The 18,734-nt window shown below is 39.0% G+C and overlaps 2 protein-coding genes across 2 annotated transcripts in view; one reads left to right on the top strand and one right to left on the bottom strand.

Moving 5' to 3' along the window:
- inhbab (inhibin subunit beta Ab) overlaps positions 1-2,277 on the bottom strand; it is an 11,975-nt gene extending 9,698 nt beyond the window's left edge. The window contains exons 1-2 of the mRNA XM_070918278.1: positions 2,223-2,277; positions 95-111 (exon numbers count right to left, since the gene is read on the bottom strand). The gene's annotated coding sequence lies outside the window, so the exon portion shown is untranslated. The remainder of the gene's footprint in view (positions 1-94; positions 112-2,222) is intronic.
- amph (amphiphysin) overlaps positions 1-18,734 on the top strand; it is a 19,997-nt gene extending 1,263 nt beyond the window's left edge. The window contains exons 2-23 of the mRNA XM_070918276.1: positions 801-881; positions 1,465-1,519; positions 1,954-2,048; positions 2,815-2,910; positions 2,993-3,100; positions 3,242-3,327; positions 3,784-3,859; positions 4,010-4,092; positions 5,323-5,461; positions 7,206-7,325; positions 7,444-7,527; positions 7,936-7,962; positions 8,242-8,265; positions 9,041-9,250; positions 11,257-11,286; positions 12,084-12,125; positions 12,954-13,304; positions 14,050-14,085; positions 14,991-15,041; positions 17,660-17,848; positions 17,985-18,086; positions 18,444-18,734. Coding sequence (XP_070774377.1) covers positions 801-881; positions 1,465-1,519; positions 1,954-2,048; positions 2,815-2,910; positions 2,993-3,100; positions 3,242-3,327; positions 3,784-3,859; positions 4,010-4,092; positions 5,323-5,461; positions 7,206-7,325; positions 7,444-7,527; positions 7,936-7,962; positions 8,242-8,265; positions 9,041-9,250; positions 11,257-11,286; positions 12,084-12,125; positions 12,954-13,304; positions 14,050-14,085; positions 14,991-15,041; positions 17,660-17,848; positions 17,985-18,086; positions 18,444-18,548 — 2,190 coding nt within the window. The 3' untranslated portion in view covers positions 18,549-18,734. The remainder of the gene's footprint in view (positions 1-800; positions 882-1,464; positions 1,520-1,953; positions 2,049-2,814; positions 2,911-2,992; positions 3,101-3,241; positions 3,328-3,783; positions 3,860-4,009; positions 4,093-5,322; positions 5,462-7,205; positions 7,326-7,443; positions 7,528-7,935; positions 7,963-8,241; positions 8,266-9,040; positions 9,251-11,256; positions 11,287-12,083; positions 12,126-12,953; positions 13,305-14,049; positions 14,086-14,990; positions 15,042-17,659; positions 17,849-17,984; positions 18,087-18,443) is intronic.

Raw genomic sequence — 18,734 nt, 5'->3', positions numbered from 1 at the left:
AAACACTAGTTGGTTCTGATTTGACAGGGAGACCTGTCTATGGTGCTGAAACATTACCTGGTTCTGATTGGACTGGAAGGACTGTCTATGGTGCTGATCCATCAGTTGGTTCTGATTGGACAGTGAGGACTGTCCAAGGTGCTGAAACACTAGTTGGTTCTGATTGGACAGTGAGACCTGTCCGCGGTGCTGAAACATTAGTTGGTTGTGATTAGACAGCGAGGAAATCATTCCTGCCTGTGGCCATCAAACTGTTCAACTCCTCCCTCTGAGTGTCAGACACTCAATAACTCAACTCAAAACTCAATAAACAGACTGGAAATCTTCTACATATACTACCTCACTATTATTTATTCTTAAATGACACACATGTATATGCAATACATACATATATATATATATATATATATATATATATATATATATATATATATATATAGACATACATATACATTGCTGTTGTATATATTTTTTACTTCTATTTTTCACTTAAATATTGTAAATGTGTGTATTTTTATTTTCTATTTCTTATTTTTGTATTTTGTACATACTTTTATTTCTAAATGTATGCTGCTTTCTAATCTTGAATGGGCGCACCAGTACTGTACAATTTCCCCCCGGGGATTAATAAAGTATTTCTGATTCTGAAATAATAATAAACTTTATTTTAAATCTTGCACTCAGTCACATGTATGTTGATGATGATGATTGAATTGTAAAAATGTGACTAAAATGTCTAATTAGAAAATAGATGTCTTATGTGTCTAATCATGTGTCTTTATCACTTTTTAATTTCTCAGGTGCTGCAGAAACTAGGAAAAGCAGACGAAACCAAAGATGAGCAGTTTGAACAGGTGGTCATCAACTTCAGGAGACAAGAGGTGAGAGACGTTTACAGACTAACTGTGACGTTTGTTTTATTGTAAACTGTTACTCGACAAGAAGAAGGTACCTTTTGAAGGTATTTGACAACTGCTTCATAGGCGACAGCCACGTTCACAACACACTTCCTCTTGTTGTTGTTGTTGCAAGAACAACAACAACAACAAAGACACATCCTGTTTTTTCACAATGAGAGTCCCCATTTCCTCCCAATATAGGAAAACATGTACACTCTCAGACAGGCAATTATCTGACCAACTGAATATAATGCAACCCATTTACAAATATTATACACATAGTATTGGACACATTAAATGTTGACCTGATGATGGCGCTAGATGAAAAGTCAGAAGATCACCAAAGTTACAATTCTTCCTGAGGGGAACATGTATGTGTTAACCACATTTCTTTACAATCCATCCAATAGTCCTACTGCTGTTAATGTCTGCTCAAGAAATATTAAAAAAGGAACATCAGAGAGATGGACAACAGGAAGTCATCATGTTTCACAAAAGTAAAACAACTGATGAACAATATTTTCATGTGTATGTGTGTTTCTAACCAGTACTGTGTGTGTGTCAGTCTGAAGGTTCTCGGCTGCAGAGAGAGATGAAGTCCTACATGGCTTCCATTAAAGGTGAGAAAGAGTTTTCATTGTTCAGTCTCATGTAAACATATCTACATACGTCAAATATATAAAGCATCAACATGTAGTTGAACTACATATCATTCGAGTCACAACTCTTTATACTGCTGGTATTCTTAAGTACTTTAAAGTAGATTTTTCACCTGTTTCATAAAGGTTAACCCTTTATCAGGCACTCATTGAAATACTTACAATACAAAATTTCAACCCTAGAGTGTCATTGCAGACACAACAAGACTTTTTTACTTTTGTGACTTTTTTACTTTTGTGACATTTTTAAAAATATTCAGTTTTTATGTTGAAAATCAAGATCAATGATGTTACCATATATGGTTCCTTGCCGGATAAAGGGTTAAATACGCATGAAAAAAATTAAAAGTCATCATGCCAATGTCAATGGGCTGACTGTGTTTTTGTTACCGCAGGGATGCAGCAGGCCTCCATCAACCTGACACAGTCTCTGCATGAAGTCTACGAACCAGACTGGCACGGAAAAGATGATGTCATGATCATCGGGAAGGTCAGAACCATGAAAACACTCACATGACAGGACGACACCTGAACACACCACATGAACACGACAGGAAGACACCTGAACACATCACACAGACATGACAGGAGGACACCCGAACACATCATACAAACATGACAGGATGACACTTGAACTCATCACACAAACATGACAGGATGACACCTGAACGAATCACACAAATATGACAGGATGACAACAGAATGCATCATACAAACATGACAGGATGACACCTGAACACAGCACACAAACATAGTAATATTTTGTTGATATTTCTGCAGCGGTAACATACATTAAACGTTTTCATATTTGCACCAACAGTAGCCATGGCTCATTCACGATGAACTGTTGTTTGATAGTTGTTTTTGAACTGCTGGGAGAGAACAGCTGTTATTAAATGATGATTTCTAAATAAAGTTGTGTTTTTAACTGATGAAAAACTATTAACATTTTAGAATTTTCCACTCTGAGAATCACCAACTTATTGTGGTGGAGGGTCAGTGATTCTCAGGCCTAACCCAATAGGGAGACTGGAGCCCCCTCCTGGAGCCAGATCTGGGAATGGAGCTCCTCAGCGAGTGTCTGGTGGTTGGTTGGGCACAGCCTGATAAAACTACATGGAGCCGGTGGTCTTTGGGCCCACCTCCTGCAGGGATAAGTTTTTGGTTTGAGGCATTGTTACCCAAACGGCAGGCAAAGGCCATTAAAGTTTTGATGTGTTTCAATGACAACATGAGTTGTTGTGTGTTTCCTGCAGGATTGTGATGCAATGTGGGAAGACTTCCATAACAAAGTGGTGGACTCAACACTGCTGAACCTGGATGGGTACCTGCAACAGTTTCCAGATCTCAAAGTACAAACATTTTTCTTTCGATGAAAACACATTTTACACTGTTGATGTAGAAACTAAGAACTGAAACTTTCTGCTGTTTCAGACTCGTGTTGCCAAAAGAAGTCGGAAACTCATTGACTACGACAGTGCTCGACATCACGTTGAAACTCTGCAGATATCAGGGATGAAGAATGACCGCAAGATGATGAAGGTGAGTCTACATGTCTGTAATTAAACATGATGAAGTTAAACGTTCAGGTGTTATATGTTACATGTTCGGGTTTTACATGTTATCTGTTCAGGTGTTATATGTTACCTGTTCAGATTCAACAGACTTGTTTGTTTTTTGCAGGCTGAAGAAGAGTTGAAAAAGGCTCAGAAAGTGTTTGATGAGCTGAATGTCGGCTTGCAGGATGAACTGCCAACTCTCTGGGACAGGTGAGTCCAATCATATCTACACCTGTCTGACAGCAGCATATTACACTTTGTTACTGTTGAACAGAAAGTGATCACCACAACTGTGTGTTACTGGGTGTAACTGAATGTCCCATGTCCCAATACTCTTTAACAAAAACATACATATATACAGAACCTGCAGAAGCTTCAGATACTGACTATAGACATTTTCTCTGGCTCCTTATTCTCTCTTAATGTTTAGTTGTCGTTAGATGTTTATGAGCTGACTGACTTTCCAAAGACAAATTTTCCAGCATTGCTTCTGTCTATACTATTGACACTTAATCTGTTGTAAAAAGTGTGGAGACCCACTGATAAACGTTCAAGAATCAGATGAGTTTATTAACAATGGTGTAATCATCTAGAGAAAAACAATGACAAAGTGACACAGAATCACCAGCAATCACCAACTCTAACTTTTCTCTTTCTGCTCTTCAGCCGGGTTGGCTTCTACATCAGCACCTTTAAGAGTGTCACAAATCTGGAGGCCAAATTTCACCGTGAGATCTCTCTGGTGAGTAAAGGGCATGAGGCAGATGGCAAAGTGTGAAGCTCACATTTCATACAAAGGTGAACTGAGTGATTGTTGTTGTTATTTTTTATTATAGAATGACAAAACTGAAAAAGCACTTTTTAAAAAAATATTTTCTTACTAACCCTCAAGGTATGTAGGCAGCTGTATGAAGTGATGACCAAACTGGGTGAGCAGCACTCTGACAAAATGTTTACCATCCAAGGAGCACCGAGGTCAGTACGAATGTTCACTGTGGGAATTGGTCTTAAATACATCTAAAAAAGGGTTAGGGTTAGAGTTAGTTCAATAATCAGAGATGATGTGAAATGATGGCACCGATGTGTGGATGAAACATTTATGTTTGCCAATCCATGTTGTTATTCATCTGTTTCTTTGTCATAAAGGGACCAGTTTTAGTTGTTTTGTATATTGTGGCGATCAGCACCTTTAAGGACACACCGCCTACGTCATACACACATCCACCCCTAGACGGGAATGAATGAGTTTAAAAAAGCAATATGGCGCACTTAAGATCTGACACAACAAGAAGAGGTCAGTCCGTTTGTGAGTGACTGCCGCTAGTCTGCCAACCCCTGGCAGCACTCAATAAAGTCAGCCGTGTGTTAGTCTCATTTGTCCTTACTGTCCGGATCCCAGTCCTCCTGTTCATCACTCCATATGAACCTATGGCTCACCCTGGCTGTCTATCCCTGGGAATATCCGGAGTAGCCTTGCAAAGCTGGAACATCGTTGAGAGGTTTCACTCTGTTTCAAAAATCGGGAAACACCAATTTGATAGAGCAGAGAACCTTTGGACTAGGACAGAGACTAGTAATAATGAGTCTTGGACACTGAGTTTTGGGGTGGGTCATTGTATATGGATTTCGTCACATTATCACTGTTTTGTATAATACACTATGGGGACATTGAATTTGGCTGTGTGTTTATTGCTTGCAATGTATTTTGTGCTGGATGTATGCTGAAAGGGTTGAAGGGTTGGTAGCTGAACCCGATCCTTTGTAGGGTTTGCTGGCAGGAAACAACAAGTATACTTGTTCACTTATAAATTATATTTTGTCAGACTGACACTCTGACTGGCACCCCAACCTAACTGCCAGCGACCGTTACAATATATAGTCACCATTTACTGAGTCCAGCCTGATTTACTGTTGAAAACTCACATACAAAATCACAGAAAGGTTTTCTGTCATGTTTCCATAAACAATGTTAAGATTCTGTGGGATTTTAAAAAATTCCTTCCCCAGTTCATTTGTTCATTAAAATGAAATGACACAAACAACAGAATGGAGAAATAGATAATAAGCCCAGTTATACCAAGTCCACTTTATGTCATCAAGTTAAACACTTGAGGTACAGGTGTTTGTTTGTAACCTCTGACACTGGCCAGCTAATCAGAAGACTCTGATGTGTTGTGATCAGGTGGTTTTTGTCCTGTTCTTCAGTGATTCAGGACCACTGCGACTTGCTAGAACCCCGTCGCCACCAGAAGATGAGAGCCCACCTGAGAGTCCAGACAACAGCTCCAACCACATGCTCCGCCCTGTCTCGCCTGGACCACCAAGGCCCAAATCCCCTACACAGGTAGATTTAATCTAATCCTAAATCACTCCAGATCCAAAACAGAGGTATATCTAATCTGAACTGGGTTCTGATATCCATCACGGTAGATGTTATCCAACTGGATCCAGATCTCTATGACAGGTAGATGTGACCCTAACTGGACCCAGTTCCTCATCACAGGTAGATGTTATCCAAACTGGATCCAGATCTCTATTACAGGTAGACGTGACCCTAACTGGACCCAGTTCCTCATCACAAGTAGATGTTATCCAAACTGGATCCAGATCTCCATTGCAGGAAGATGTAAGATGCTATTGGTCTGGACAAAATTAATTAGTAGTTTATATAAATGTTCAGATGATATAATATGATATAATACAACATATAATAATGATTGATAGATCATATAATAGGGATTAATAGATAATAGTGATCAATAGATAATAGTGATTGATAGATAATAGTGATTAATAGGTAATAGTGATTGATAAATAACAGTGAAAGGACTTTAGTACAAGCAGACAAAGTTTTTCTATATATTTTGTTGTTTGTTGCTTCTGTTGACTTCACAGTAACTTTCTGTGACTGTTTTTCTTTGCTGCACACTTTTGTCTGTTAATTGGTGAGTGAACAAGTAACACCAGTTTTTCTCATTTTTCTGTTTTACTGTATGTGTTGAGTGAATGTACAACACCAGTGTTGTTATATACAGTATAGTTGATACCTGAGAAGTAGAATATCACCTTGTTTCTATTGACTGACTGTTCTGGTCATGCGATCTGACTTTCAGTGTTAGCCTTTGATAGCGTCTACATGTTTGTCAAATTAATTTGGACAAATATGTATATGTATGTGTGTATATGTGACGTATGTGCATATGTAATGTGTATGAAGTCATACACTGGTTCCCAGTTGTTTCTGTAACAGAGTCATCCAGCAGCTTTATATCAGTTCAACTTATTGTATATTAACAATATTAGGGTGTAGTAACAATATAACATATTATTATTGATGTTAGGTAACTGTTGATGAGTTTAACACTCATAGACTAAGTCTAGTGGATTTACACTGAAAATAGTAGTAGTTACAAATGTCAGCCAGTCATGTCATCCGATGATGCAGCAGAAACAGTGAAGCTACTCACAGCTAGAAACAATGTGCTCAAAATGTGGATGGTGGTGAGATGGCTCTGCAACATCAAAAGTAAAAAGTAATCAACTTGTCTATGAAGATTCATTCAATGTCTGAAAGTTGAGTTTCAAAATTTTACTGTTTCCTGTCAGTAAAAAGGTGTAGTACATTAATGTGATATATTATACTTCATGTTTCTACTATACACTCTTGCACACAGGCTACTGTAACTTCTCATAGACACTCATAGGCACTTACCAAACCCAGATTAGCGGCCAGTATCCTCCAACCTCATAAGATTCAACATGCTGTTCTATTTTCTGGCACCAGGAGTCCTTGTTGCATCCACATAGAGTAGTGATGAGGGAGACTTCTGGTGGCAGAAAAGAGAACGTCTGTTGGATTTTATGAGGTCTTACCATGGCAACCATGCGAGTGTCACCATTGTAAATAATAATAGTTAATTATGATAATAACAGACCAACTGTGTGGTGTTGAACTGTGTCATCGTTTCTGTGGCTCCATCCATTTTACAACATTAAACTGTAAAATGGATCAGTAAAAGTAAAGAACTGCTGCTTAATTAAATCTTCTCTAAGCTGATTTGATAAGGGCTCATTATGTTTTTTGGCAGCTTAAAAAGGGACCGCCGGTGCCTCCACCACCAAAGGTCACACCTACCAAGGAGGTGGCAGAGGAGCAGATCATTGACCTGTTTGGAGGAGAATTTTTACCAGCACCTTCACCGTCACAGGTCAGTGGAGTCCTCACAGATTTACTGTATTCATGAACAATTCCTAAATCAAACAGAGAAAACTAATATGCACAGTGTGTTGTGTAAACCTGCTTATCTGTTTTGTTGTTGTCCACAGCCCAATGAACGACCAGGAGAATCTCTTCTCGACCTGGACTTTGATGCTTTTCAGGCAGATGAAAGTGTTTCACCGATACCACAGGTTGTCTTTATTAACTGACAAGCGTAACCAAAAACATTTCAATTCACCTGCAGCAGTTTAAACCACACACACAACACACTGGTCTCATTGAAATGAATGAAGAAGCGCCTGAAAACTACATTTTATTGGTGTTGTTTGACAACTGTTTGACAGGTAGATAGGTGACTGTTCAGAGTTGAATTTGTACTCTCTTGGTGTTTTACCAGAATACAAAATAAGTTAAACTTAATAATCATGAATATATTAATATTTGTTAAATATTTGCAAGTGTCTGGTCAGATCAAAAGTCCACTTTATCATTCCAAGTCTGTCCCTGTTAATCCCATTATAAACTGTTATTGATATTCTTCTGTTATCTGTATGCAATATGTTTATTTACATTAACAACATGTGCTCTGGACCTTTCAGACAGCTGTGCCTTGGGATATGTGGGCGGTGAGTAAAGTCTTCTCTCTAAAGCTGTTTAAAGATACAGTTTTACTCTGTTAGTAATCATAAACATTTACTTCATCTTCTAAATGTATGGTCAGATTATTATTGGCGGTAAATCGTCACTTGTTTGGAGATCAGGTGATGAATGAAAAAGTGAAGTTGGTCAAGTAATGAATGAATGAATGAATAAATGAATACTTACAAAATGAATAACCACAACAGACCAGTGTGGTTGTCTCTGCAGATATGAACCATCTTTTATCACCTTTTATTTTTTTAAAGGCAAACACCCAAACAGCTCAGCCTGTAAGTACACACAGTCACACACTTATACACACACTTATACACAGTTACACAGAATCTGTTTTGTTTATCGTCACTACAACCTGATCAATAACTAAGTAGACAAAGAAGTGTAATTGTTTGAAATTTTAATGTAAACTCTGATTTGACAATGATAATGTTCACTCTGTACCACATCAATAGTACTGTTTGCACAAAGATAACACTGATCAACAAGTACATTTTCCTGTGATGGTGTTTTTGTCTTTTAATATGTGACAGTGAATGGGTCCTACTGAACAGGTTTGTTAAGCAGTTCTTTATTGTCATATGCACAACAATTACAGTGAAGCAGTCATTGGCAATGAAATTCTTAATTATCAAGTAAGCAAGTAAAAGAGAATCTAAGACATAAAATACAATTAAATATAATATTGTGGTAGGCAGTTGCACAGTAATGATAAAATGAATAAATTGTAATGTAGGCAGGTTATGGACAGGTGAGAACAAGATTAAAGACATGCAGTGCACAGCTTGTGAACATGTAGTAGAAACTAAGAAATATATACAGTAAAATAATATACATAAACACACATGAACATGACACATCCGTTTGTTAGATCAGTCTGTCTTTGTGGAACCAGTCTTTGGATTCTTACATCATTCCTATCAACGATGTTTGTCACTCATGAACTGTAAAACTGTATTTTCGTGCACTGGCCCTCCAGTCAGACTCAGTACTGTGGGTATAGAGCAGGGGGGATCAAACTTTAACGCTACAATGCCTGCCTTTCCCAAGCAGGCTGCAGACACCGGCTTCATCGTGGACTGGTCTGCTGACTTCGGTTCAGCAAATGGAGAAGCTTCTCCAGGAGCTGAAGCCCCTGCTGTAGGGCCCGAGGGGGCACAGGGAGGGGCTCAGGGCTGGCCCCAGGCAGATGGCTGGCAGCCGGGTGGAGACACTACACCTCCTCAGGACAGTGAAGTGACCACAGCAGCTGAAGACGAGGTTAGCAGCTGGGACTCTCAAACTAACCCCAACCTTCATCCCTCTGCAGTCAGAGGTGATGAAGATGAAACAAGGCAGGCAGATTTAGGGGAAGATACAGCATGGCAGGAGGACCGCAGAAAGTCCACCCCAGGACTTATATTCACCAATGAGTATGGTGAACAGATTGAGGATAGGACAGAGGACAGAGGAGACAAGTGGTCCAGGTCTCCGGATGGGTCTGGGTCTGAATATGAGACTGCTGAGGAGTGGGGTGATGGAGGTCAGGGGGGAGGCTGGGCGAGTGCTGATGATGAACTTTCATATGAAGATCGTTTCCCAGTGAACACCTCAGAGGTTAGGGAAGGTGGATATGATGGTGTAGCGGCAGACTGGTCTCAAAGAGTAGAACAAGTTTCACCAGAGAGCGACATAGCAGGCAGAAACCATTCAGCTGAAGTTGAACAAACTGATCTCACATCAGTTTACATAGATCATTCTGAAACTCCAGGGGAAGGAGACAAAAGAGTTTTTACATCTAAAACACAGGAAGGAGGTGTGTTTGATTCAGATCTTTCAGCTCAAACACAGGAAGGAGGTGTGTTTGATTCAGATCTTTCAGCTCAAACACAGGGAGGAGGTGCGTTTGATTCAGATCTTTCAGCTAAAACACAGGGAGGAGGTGTGTTTGATTCAGATCCTTTTGCTGAAACACAGGGAGGAGGAGCGTTTGATTTAGTTCCCCCAGCTGAAACACAGGGAGGAGGTGTGTTTGATTCAGATCCTTTTTCTGAAACACAGGGAGGAGGTGCGTTTGATTTAGTTCCCCCTGCTGAAACACAGGGAGGAGGTGTGTTTGATTCAGATCCTTTTTCTGAAACACAGGGAGGAGGTGCATTTGATTTAGTTCCCCCAGCTGAAACACAGGGAGGAGGTTTGTTTGATTCAGATCCTTTTGCTGAAACACAGGAAGGAGGTGCATTTGATTCAGATCTCTCAGCTGAGACACAGGGAGGAGGTGTGTTTGAATCAGATCCTTTCACTGAAACACAGGGAGGAGGTGCGTTTGAATCAGATCTCTTCGCTGAAACACAGGGAGGAGGTACGTTTGAATCAGATCCTTTTGCTGAAACACTGGGAGGAGGTGCATTTGATTCTGATCCTTTCACTGAAACACAGGGAAGAGGTGTGTTTGATTCAGATCCCTCAGCTGAAACACAGGGAGGAGGTGTGTTTGATTCAGATTCTTTTGCTGAAACACAGAGAGGAGGTGCGTTTGATTTGGATCCTTTTGCTGAAACACAGAGAGGAGGTGCGTTTGATTCGGATCCTTTTGTTGACACACAGTTTGGGGACAAGGGGGGTGGTTTTGAATTTGATCCATTTGCTGAGACCTCAGGAGAAGGTGGGGTTGTGGTCACTGAGGATGGAAGAAGCGGATGGGATACAGACCCTTTTGCCAACAGTTTCTCAGCAGCCTCTTCAGGGACTGAGGGTCCTGCCTCCAACACTACATCCTGGCAGGAAGTTAGTGACAGCAGTGGCCTCGACTCTTCTGTCACTCAACGAAACTCTGCCTATGTCTCTGGAACAGCAGCACAAGGAATTAAAGATGTAAACGTTCCCAGAATACACAAAGAACCAGAAAATTCGGACATGTCCGAAGATGAGGCTGCAAACCGGAGATTTGGAAAGTTGTACCAAGAGCTAGATACAGAAAAGGAAGAGGTACTTGTCTTCCTCCCCTCTTCTGTGTGGTAGATTAGCATAGAGTAGACATAGAAATAAATGAAAACCCCTTTCCTGCCGTTTACCCTCCCACAGATTGAGAAACAAACAAAAGTGAAAATAGTTGTCCTAAAACCTGGATCCCAGCCTGAGCTCCTCCCACCTCTCCTCTTGCTTGCTTTGTCTGCTTGTTCATTCCATACTTTAATTTTCACATTGAATCCATCTTTACAACTAATTTAGATTCATTTTACATGAAGCTTTTTAATAGTAATGTGTGTCTTTGCAATTTAATTTAGGTGACCGATGCATTTAATGGATTTTCACAGGTAATTTTTCAAATTAAACTAAAATTTGCACCCATTGTCCAGATGAAACATGGAAATGCAGTATGCAGAGATGAAATCTGCTGTTCTGAGTACAGTGATCTTTTAGTTACAGATTGTTTCGTTCTAATTCAGTCCACAGGGATGTTTGATTTTATCTTGTTCAATGTAATTGTCATTGTTTGCTGTTGATTTTACTGTTCAGCCTTCCAGCTGCAAGTTTCAATCTTTCAGATCTGAGTTAACTCTCATTGGTCAAAGTTTAATTTCCTACCTATAAACCTATAAAGAGTTTTCTATTTCATCTTTGAACCAACCAAAGACAAAGTAAAGACATGACAAGCAAATAAATTACCACATCATTGTGTCTAATGTCTCTTCTCTTAACATCCTGTCTCTTAATCGCTGTCCTCTTAATGTCTCTTCTCTTAACATCCTGTCTCTTAATGTCCTGTCTCTTAATCTCTGTCCTCTTAATGTCTCTCCTCTTAACATCCTGTCTCTTAATGTCTTTGCTCTTAACATCCTGTCTCTTAATGTCTCTCCTCTTAATATCTCTCCTCTTAACGTCTTGTCTCTTAATGTCTGTACTCTTAACATCCTGTCTCTTGATGCCTCTTCTCTTAACATCCTGTCTCTTAAAGTCTCTTCTCTTAACATTCTGTCTCTTAACATCTTGTCTCTTAATGTCTCTATATATTCTTCTTCTTTGGTTAATGTTAAATAATAATGTATTTTCTGGTCCTGATTTTCAGTTGTGACTCTTCTTCTTCTCTATTTTTAACACGTGCACTCTGAAGGATGCCACTGCCCCATCATTTTTTGCTGATTTTGATAAGATGGTGAGTTATAAAGTACTTTATATGCTATATTTTATTGAAGGTAACATATGTATATGTTTGGAATGGTGTATTCATTTTTGATTTACTTTTTCTGTTGAACAGTTCTATCCTTTAAGTTTGTTTTATACTTTTTGTAAATATTTGTATTTATATATTTATTTATTAATGTCTATTGTTTTTTTTAACTCAATAATATATTCTGACATGTTTTCCTCGGTAGTTGTAACCCTAACTATTTAAAGCTGGTATGTATTGAAACATAATACATTTATGTTCTATGTTTGCATTATTTTTATCTAATAATGTATTTCAGCTGTGTTCCACTCCGCTGTCATTTGTTTTCCATGTAATTTATATTTTGACACCGGTGTTATTGCCTGGCTCAAGGCTGGCAACAAAATGGGAGGCCAAACAGAAATATAATAAGTAATTTATGGAACTCAGACTAATAAACATACTCACTAACTGGTGGGGCGTGTATGTAAGAGAGACGCAGATGGGCAGGTACAAGCAGACAACCTCTCCAGGTCCACCTACCAGCCAACTCCCATTATCTGCAAAACAAGCAGCAGAGCAAGACAAACCGGGATGCAGAGTGGGAGGGGTCGTCAGATGTGTGGTGTGTACCATATGGGAGGTACTTTTAACTTTCATAAAATATGAGATGAGGAAAATGAGCAGACCTGAAGACTAGATTCATATTCAGGAATGGTCCATTTAGGCATGTTGAAGCTCTTCTGAAGAATTCTGAATTTCATGCAAAATGTCAGTAGCAATGCGCCACATTTTAACACTTTAAGGGTTGACCACCATCTTTCTTTGCAAAAGAACGAAGTTAATGCAGAATCAACTGAGGCACCTGAAACCTCAGAGACAGAAGCTGCTGAGGGACAAAACAAGCCTCCAGCTCCACCTGCTGCTGAAGAACATCTAGCTTGCTCTGCTGCTGAGATGAAGGAACCTCAAGCACCACCTGCTGGCAATGAACCTCCAGATTGCCTTGGTGCTGAAATGGAGGAACCTCCAGCTCCACCTGCTGGCGAAGAACGACCAGCTCCCCCTGCTGCTGAGATGGAGGAACCTCCAGCTCCGCCTGCTGATGAGGAACCTCCAGCTCCCCCTGCTAGTGAGGAATATGCAGCAGAAAGTTCTGGCAGCCTGAAGGAGGAGAAGCCTGCTGTGAGTGGACGTGTTCATCACAATAAGTCACTAATGACACTGCTGCCATCTGTAATCCCCTGATCACCATCACTATCATCACCATCATTATTATCACTACCATCGTCATCATCATCATCACTATCATCTTCGTCATCATCATCAACATCACCATCACCAACATCGCTATATCACCATCATCATCATTACCACCGTCATCACCAACACCATAATGATCATCATAATCATCACCATCATCAACATCGGTATATCACCACCTCCATCATCATCATCACCACCATTGTCGTCGTTGTCATCATCATCATCATCTTCTTCATCATCACCATCACTATCATCAACATCACCATTATTAATCATTACCACCACCATAATCATCACCAACACCATCACTATCATCATAATCATCATCAACATCACTATATCACCATTACTATCACCACCATCATCATCATCACCATCATCACCATCACCACCACCATCAGCATCATCACCACCACCACATCATCATTATCACCATCAACACCATGATTATATCACCATCACTGTCACCACCATCATCGTCATCATCATTAGCAGTGTAAATCATGAAATCACATAGATTTTTAATGAATTGTTGAAATCAGCTTTATTACAGTTAGAATCAGGTTTAGGTTTAAGTTTAAGTGGTTAGGTTTAAAGTTAATCTTAGTGTGAGTTTATTATTTTGAAGGAATAATGTTGTGAAATTGTGATTTTCTCTCTGAAGTCGACTGTTGGATCTCCAGGCTCTGAACTTGGTGAGGTATGTACCTGCGATGTTTTTGTTTGTTGTTGGCTTTTCTCTACTTTGTCATCAATCAACAATTTTCATACTGATCAGATTTTTTTCCTACAAGTAAATTGAAAAGATGCTGCTGGTAATTTGTATTTTGACCAAACAGAAAGTAATTAAGCAATAAAATAGTTGTGAATATGTGATTTTGTTGATCAACTATCTGTCCTTAACCACTCCATGTGTTTCTGTTTTACTTTTGTTTCATTCATTTGTAACTTTCAAATTCCATACATCTGTTTAATTACAATAACTCTTGAGAATGACTGCTACACAAATAAAAGCAGAAATGTGTTCTGATAAATTTGAAGTTGAAATTTAAAGTTTAACATTTTATTTCTTAAGTTATCCTAATTGGTGCAACCTGCACGAGTCATATTATTATTTTACTCGTGTTGTTTGCAATTTGTAGTTTGATGCTTTGAGGGTTTGGGTTAGTCATTTGAGTGTTGTCATTCTCTGTCATCAGTAAATAACTGACATGTTTAACATTGTTATAGATGTATTAATGTGAAGAAAAGTCTTTGATGAAAAGGTCAGAATTAAGACAACAAAAACATCCCTATATAAAACTGAAGTCTGACTTTCTGAATTTATTACAATTGTTGAGCTCAAAGATTCCTTATGAACCCTGGGAGTAAAAGTTTGGTTAGGGTTAGTTAGACAATATTTCATCAAACTATGGGAATTGTGTTTTATAAAATTAATTGTACAGCTTGTGTTTATTTCTGACCCAAATACACTTTGTTTGTTTGGCCAAAATACACTGATGGTTTACCTCTAATATTCATGAATGTGAATGTGTTAACTTAGTGTGTATGTGTAAAAAAAACGTTCTGTTCCTGTTTAATGAAATCATTTCTGTCTGTCCACAGATTCCTCCTGCTGATGAAGCCACAACATCTCCAGGTGAAGCAGCTTCATCGGTAACTATCTTTTTGATTATGACCTTTAATCAAAACCACTGATTTCTTTGTTGTTGGGTTACATTTTGTTGGCAGTTATTCACTTAAAGGCTTAAGCTTAAGCATATACATAAATATCTTATTCAAAAACAATTTTAAAGAATTATTTTTTGTTTGCATATAGACTGTCGTATCACAAAATTATTTGTCAGTGGATATGTCCAGTATCGTTTTCTTTTTTGTTGATAATTCTGAAATGTTTCATAACAGTTGACATTTTAATGTAAAACATTTTTTTAAACCAAGGCCACATACCACAGCATTTATAACCTAAGCTAATTTTCAATGCCTGTTCCTAAATGGGTCTTTTGAAATACATAAAAGTCAACAACAAATACACAAGAGACAACTCACGCTGGGAACTTTAAAATGACTGGCAAGCTCCTCAAGAGAGGAAACAAAAAAACTATTGAATTCATGAGCAATTTGTTTGTCGCCAGAGACCAACTGTCTGCCATTTTGAAGTTCACATATTGTTGTTGGTTTGTCGGTTTTATTAGATTTCTTAATTCTTTAGTAAAACAATTTCTTAGATCTTTATGTACAGCCATATCATTATTTGAGTGACTTCTCATTGCAGTTTGTAGAGTCAGAGGCCTTTGTTTCTTAAGTTTTCGAAATGTCTCATTTACCCAAGGTAAAGAAGGTTTTCTTTGAAGTTCTTATGCTTTTTTAGAAATTTGTCAATAATCCCAATAATTCACCACAAGTATGTACATCATCATTATCCATGACTTTGTCCCACTGCATTTTGTTTAGATCACTCTCCAGAACTGGAAGATCACATATTAGAATAGTAGTATAGGTTTTAGATTGACTGACAGTTTAGGAAACATTCTAGTCAACTTCCTTGATGTTAAATGATGTTGTGATCAGAGCCAGTCAGGTTTGAGATTCGTGCAGCACCTTTGACAATTTGATTAAAGTCAAACTTTGTCATCAACAATTTAAGTGATCTTCTCTTGATTTTATTTGACCAATCAATGTTAAAATCACCAAAAATTAAAACTTCGGGTGAATCTATTAGCAGTGTTTTAATTTCATCATGTTTAGGAAGTAAATTGCGAACATCAACATTCTGCCAAATATACCAAATATAGTCTTCGGTTCAGTATCTCTGTCCCATAAGACTTTTGCATGATTCACAGTTGTAAAAATTTGGGGAAGTTTGTGTTTACTCACCCATCGTCTTCTGGAGATAATTGTTTGAGAGAACTGTGGGACAGCCAGAGTTCTCTGTGTGGCTTCCCTTTCCCCACCCAACGAAGCAGGAGTTGTCACAGGCATCTGACCGGCAGCCACATTTCCTTGATCAACTCTCACTAGTATGGGTTCCTCATCCGACATCCGAAAAGCTGCGTTGACAGCCGGCTCCATCTGCTGTGAGCAATCAGTTTGCACAGTAGTAGTAAATGTTGTAGCCCATTTGTGCGTTTCACTTTGAGAATATTGTCTGTCGATTTTATAGCTAATGTTAATACTTCCACGATCATCATCCCGTTAATTATATAGTAGGCCTATCCATAGCCTAACTTGTTGCCTGTGTTTGAAGGCTGTCGGCATATATGCCACCGGGAAAATCACTAATCCACAAAAATATATATGTGTATTTTTGGGTATTTATCACTTTAATACTCTCGTTCGCCAGGTAGGCTATGGGAGATGACGTATGTGACTTGCAAGCGTTTTGTTGTGTGTGTGGAAAGAGGGAGTGTTCAAGTTCAGCATGCACCACATTGTAGTTTGGATTTTCTTACCTGTGACGATTAATCGTCATTTCTTCCTGTGTGATCCAGTTTGTGATATTCCAAGTATTGAGTCAATGACAGAAAACTGATGGCAATACTTAGTGTTGCAACAATAAATACTGCTGGAGCACAATTCAGTTCTGAGAAGAAATTATGTTTCCTCATATTCATTCCTGTACTTGTTGTTGTACCATCATGTTTACTGCCAAACCCTAGATGAGCTAACCGTACTTCATTACCTCAAACACAGTAGTTGTTTTTGAGGACAGTCTTTGTTTGTGGTGATGGTGCTTTCCACATCTTATACTCCCATGTCTTTGTTTGGATGGTTAGCTGATGTTGTAACACAGATTTTAGCATGTTAAAAAGAGAGATAATAATAATAAGTTTACAGAGTTACAAAGTGCTGTACAAACATAAAACAGAGCAAAGCAATAAAAGACATGGGGAGACAAGACAAAGTGTCATTTAGCAAAGGAAGTATTACAAGGACAGTTATAAATATGAAAAAAATGGTCAAAATCAATAAAATGAACATTCAAAAAGTAATTTAATGAGTAAGAAAATCAGTCAAACAGCAAATACAGTGATAGCACATAGCATGGGGCCCAAAAACCATGTTGATCTGGAGCTGCCTGACCCTTTTCCACCGCCTCTCCATGCCACGCCATCTTTCCTTTACTCAATTTAACTGAGAATGAAATTAATTTAAATTTATGAACTACTTGAATAATTATCTGTATGCGCATACATTTATTTCTGTTGTGTGTTTGTGAGAGAAAGTAAAAGGTTATTCGTGTGAGAGGCAAATGCTCTGCTGGTCCACTGTAGGAAAAGATGCCCATCCCCTCTGTGGTGATTGAGCCTGCCTCCAGTAACGAAGGTGATGATGACCGCGATGCTGACATCGTGTCTCCCACTGCCATCAGTGACAACGGTGTGACAGCTGAAAACCAGACCATCAAACACATGAGTCCATCTGGTGGAATGTCAGGATTTCCTGATGACTTTCTCTATAAGGTGAGACTTCCTCCAGATACTAACTGGTAAATTTTTAAGCTGCAAATGAATTTGTATTTTGTTTTTTTTTACATAAATGGTTAACATGCTCAAGCTGTTGTCAGCAGAGGTGTTGATGGTGTTTTCCATTCTGCAGGTGGAGACGATGCATGACTTTGAGGCTGCAAATTCAGATGAGCTTGAACTGAAGAGAGGCGATGTGGTGTTAGTGCTGCCCACTGCTTCAGTAGAGGATCAGGTGAGAACACCTGGTGGCGCAGTGGTTAGCACTGTCGCACGGGAGGTAGAGCAGGGTAGGAAGTGTCCTTGAGCAAGACACGGAACCCCAAGTTGCTCCCGATGGAGACCAGCACCTTGCATGGCAGCTAGGTCGTCATTGGTGTGTGAATGTGTGAATGGGACTTTGCTGTAAAGCCCTATATAAGTGAGACTATTTCAGAATCAGAATCAGAATCAGAAATACTTTATTGATCCCTGGGGGGAAATTGTACAGTACCAGTTACCATTTGGGATCATTTACATTAAAGTCCAGAAATGAAATGAAATTTAATCTCGACAGTAATTCAGGCTGATTTTTTTGTGGTTGTTGTTGCAGGATGCTGGCTGGCTTACAGGGATCAAAGAAAATGACTGGGTAACACTTGGAGCTGGTGCTCAGAAAGGACTTTTCCCAGACAACTTTACTCAGCGTTTGGAGTAAAAGGTTTCTTCAGCTGGTGGAAAGAATTAGTGGATGTTTGAGACATTAGTGTCTAAGCCGTCCAGTCAGCATGTAGCCAACCCCTGAAAAAACCTAACCCATAACCTGCTGCAGGTGTCTGTTGGACAACACAAGGCTTTCTCTGGTAGATGAAACTCTACTGAAACTAAATCTCATCTTAATAAA

Source organism: Enoplosus armatus, chromosome 14 (genome assembly GCF_043641665.1).
Source record: "Enoplosus armatus isolate fEnoArm2 chromosome 14, fEnoArm2.hap1, whole genome shotgun sequence".
Taxonomy (NCBI): Eukaryota; Metazoa; Chordata; class Actinopteri; order Centrarchiformes; family Enoplosidae; genus Enoplosus; species Enoplosus armatus.
This window is presented reverse-complemented; position numbering and strand designations above follow the sequence as displayed.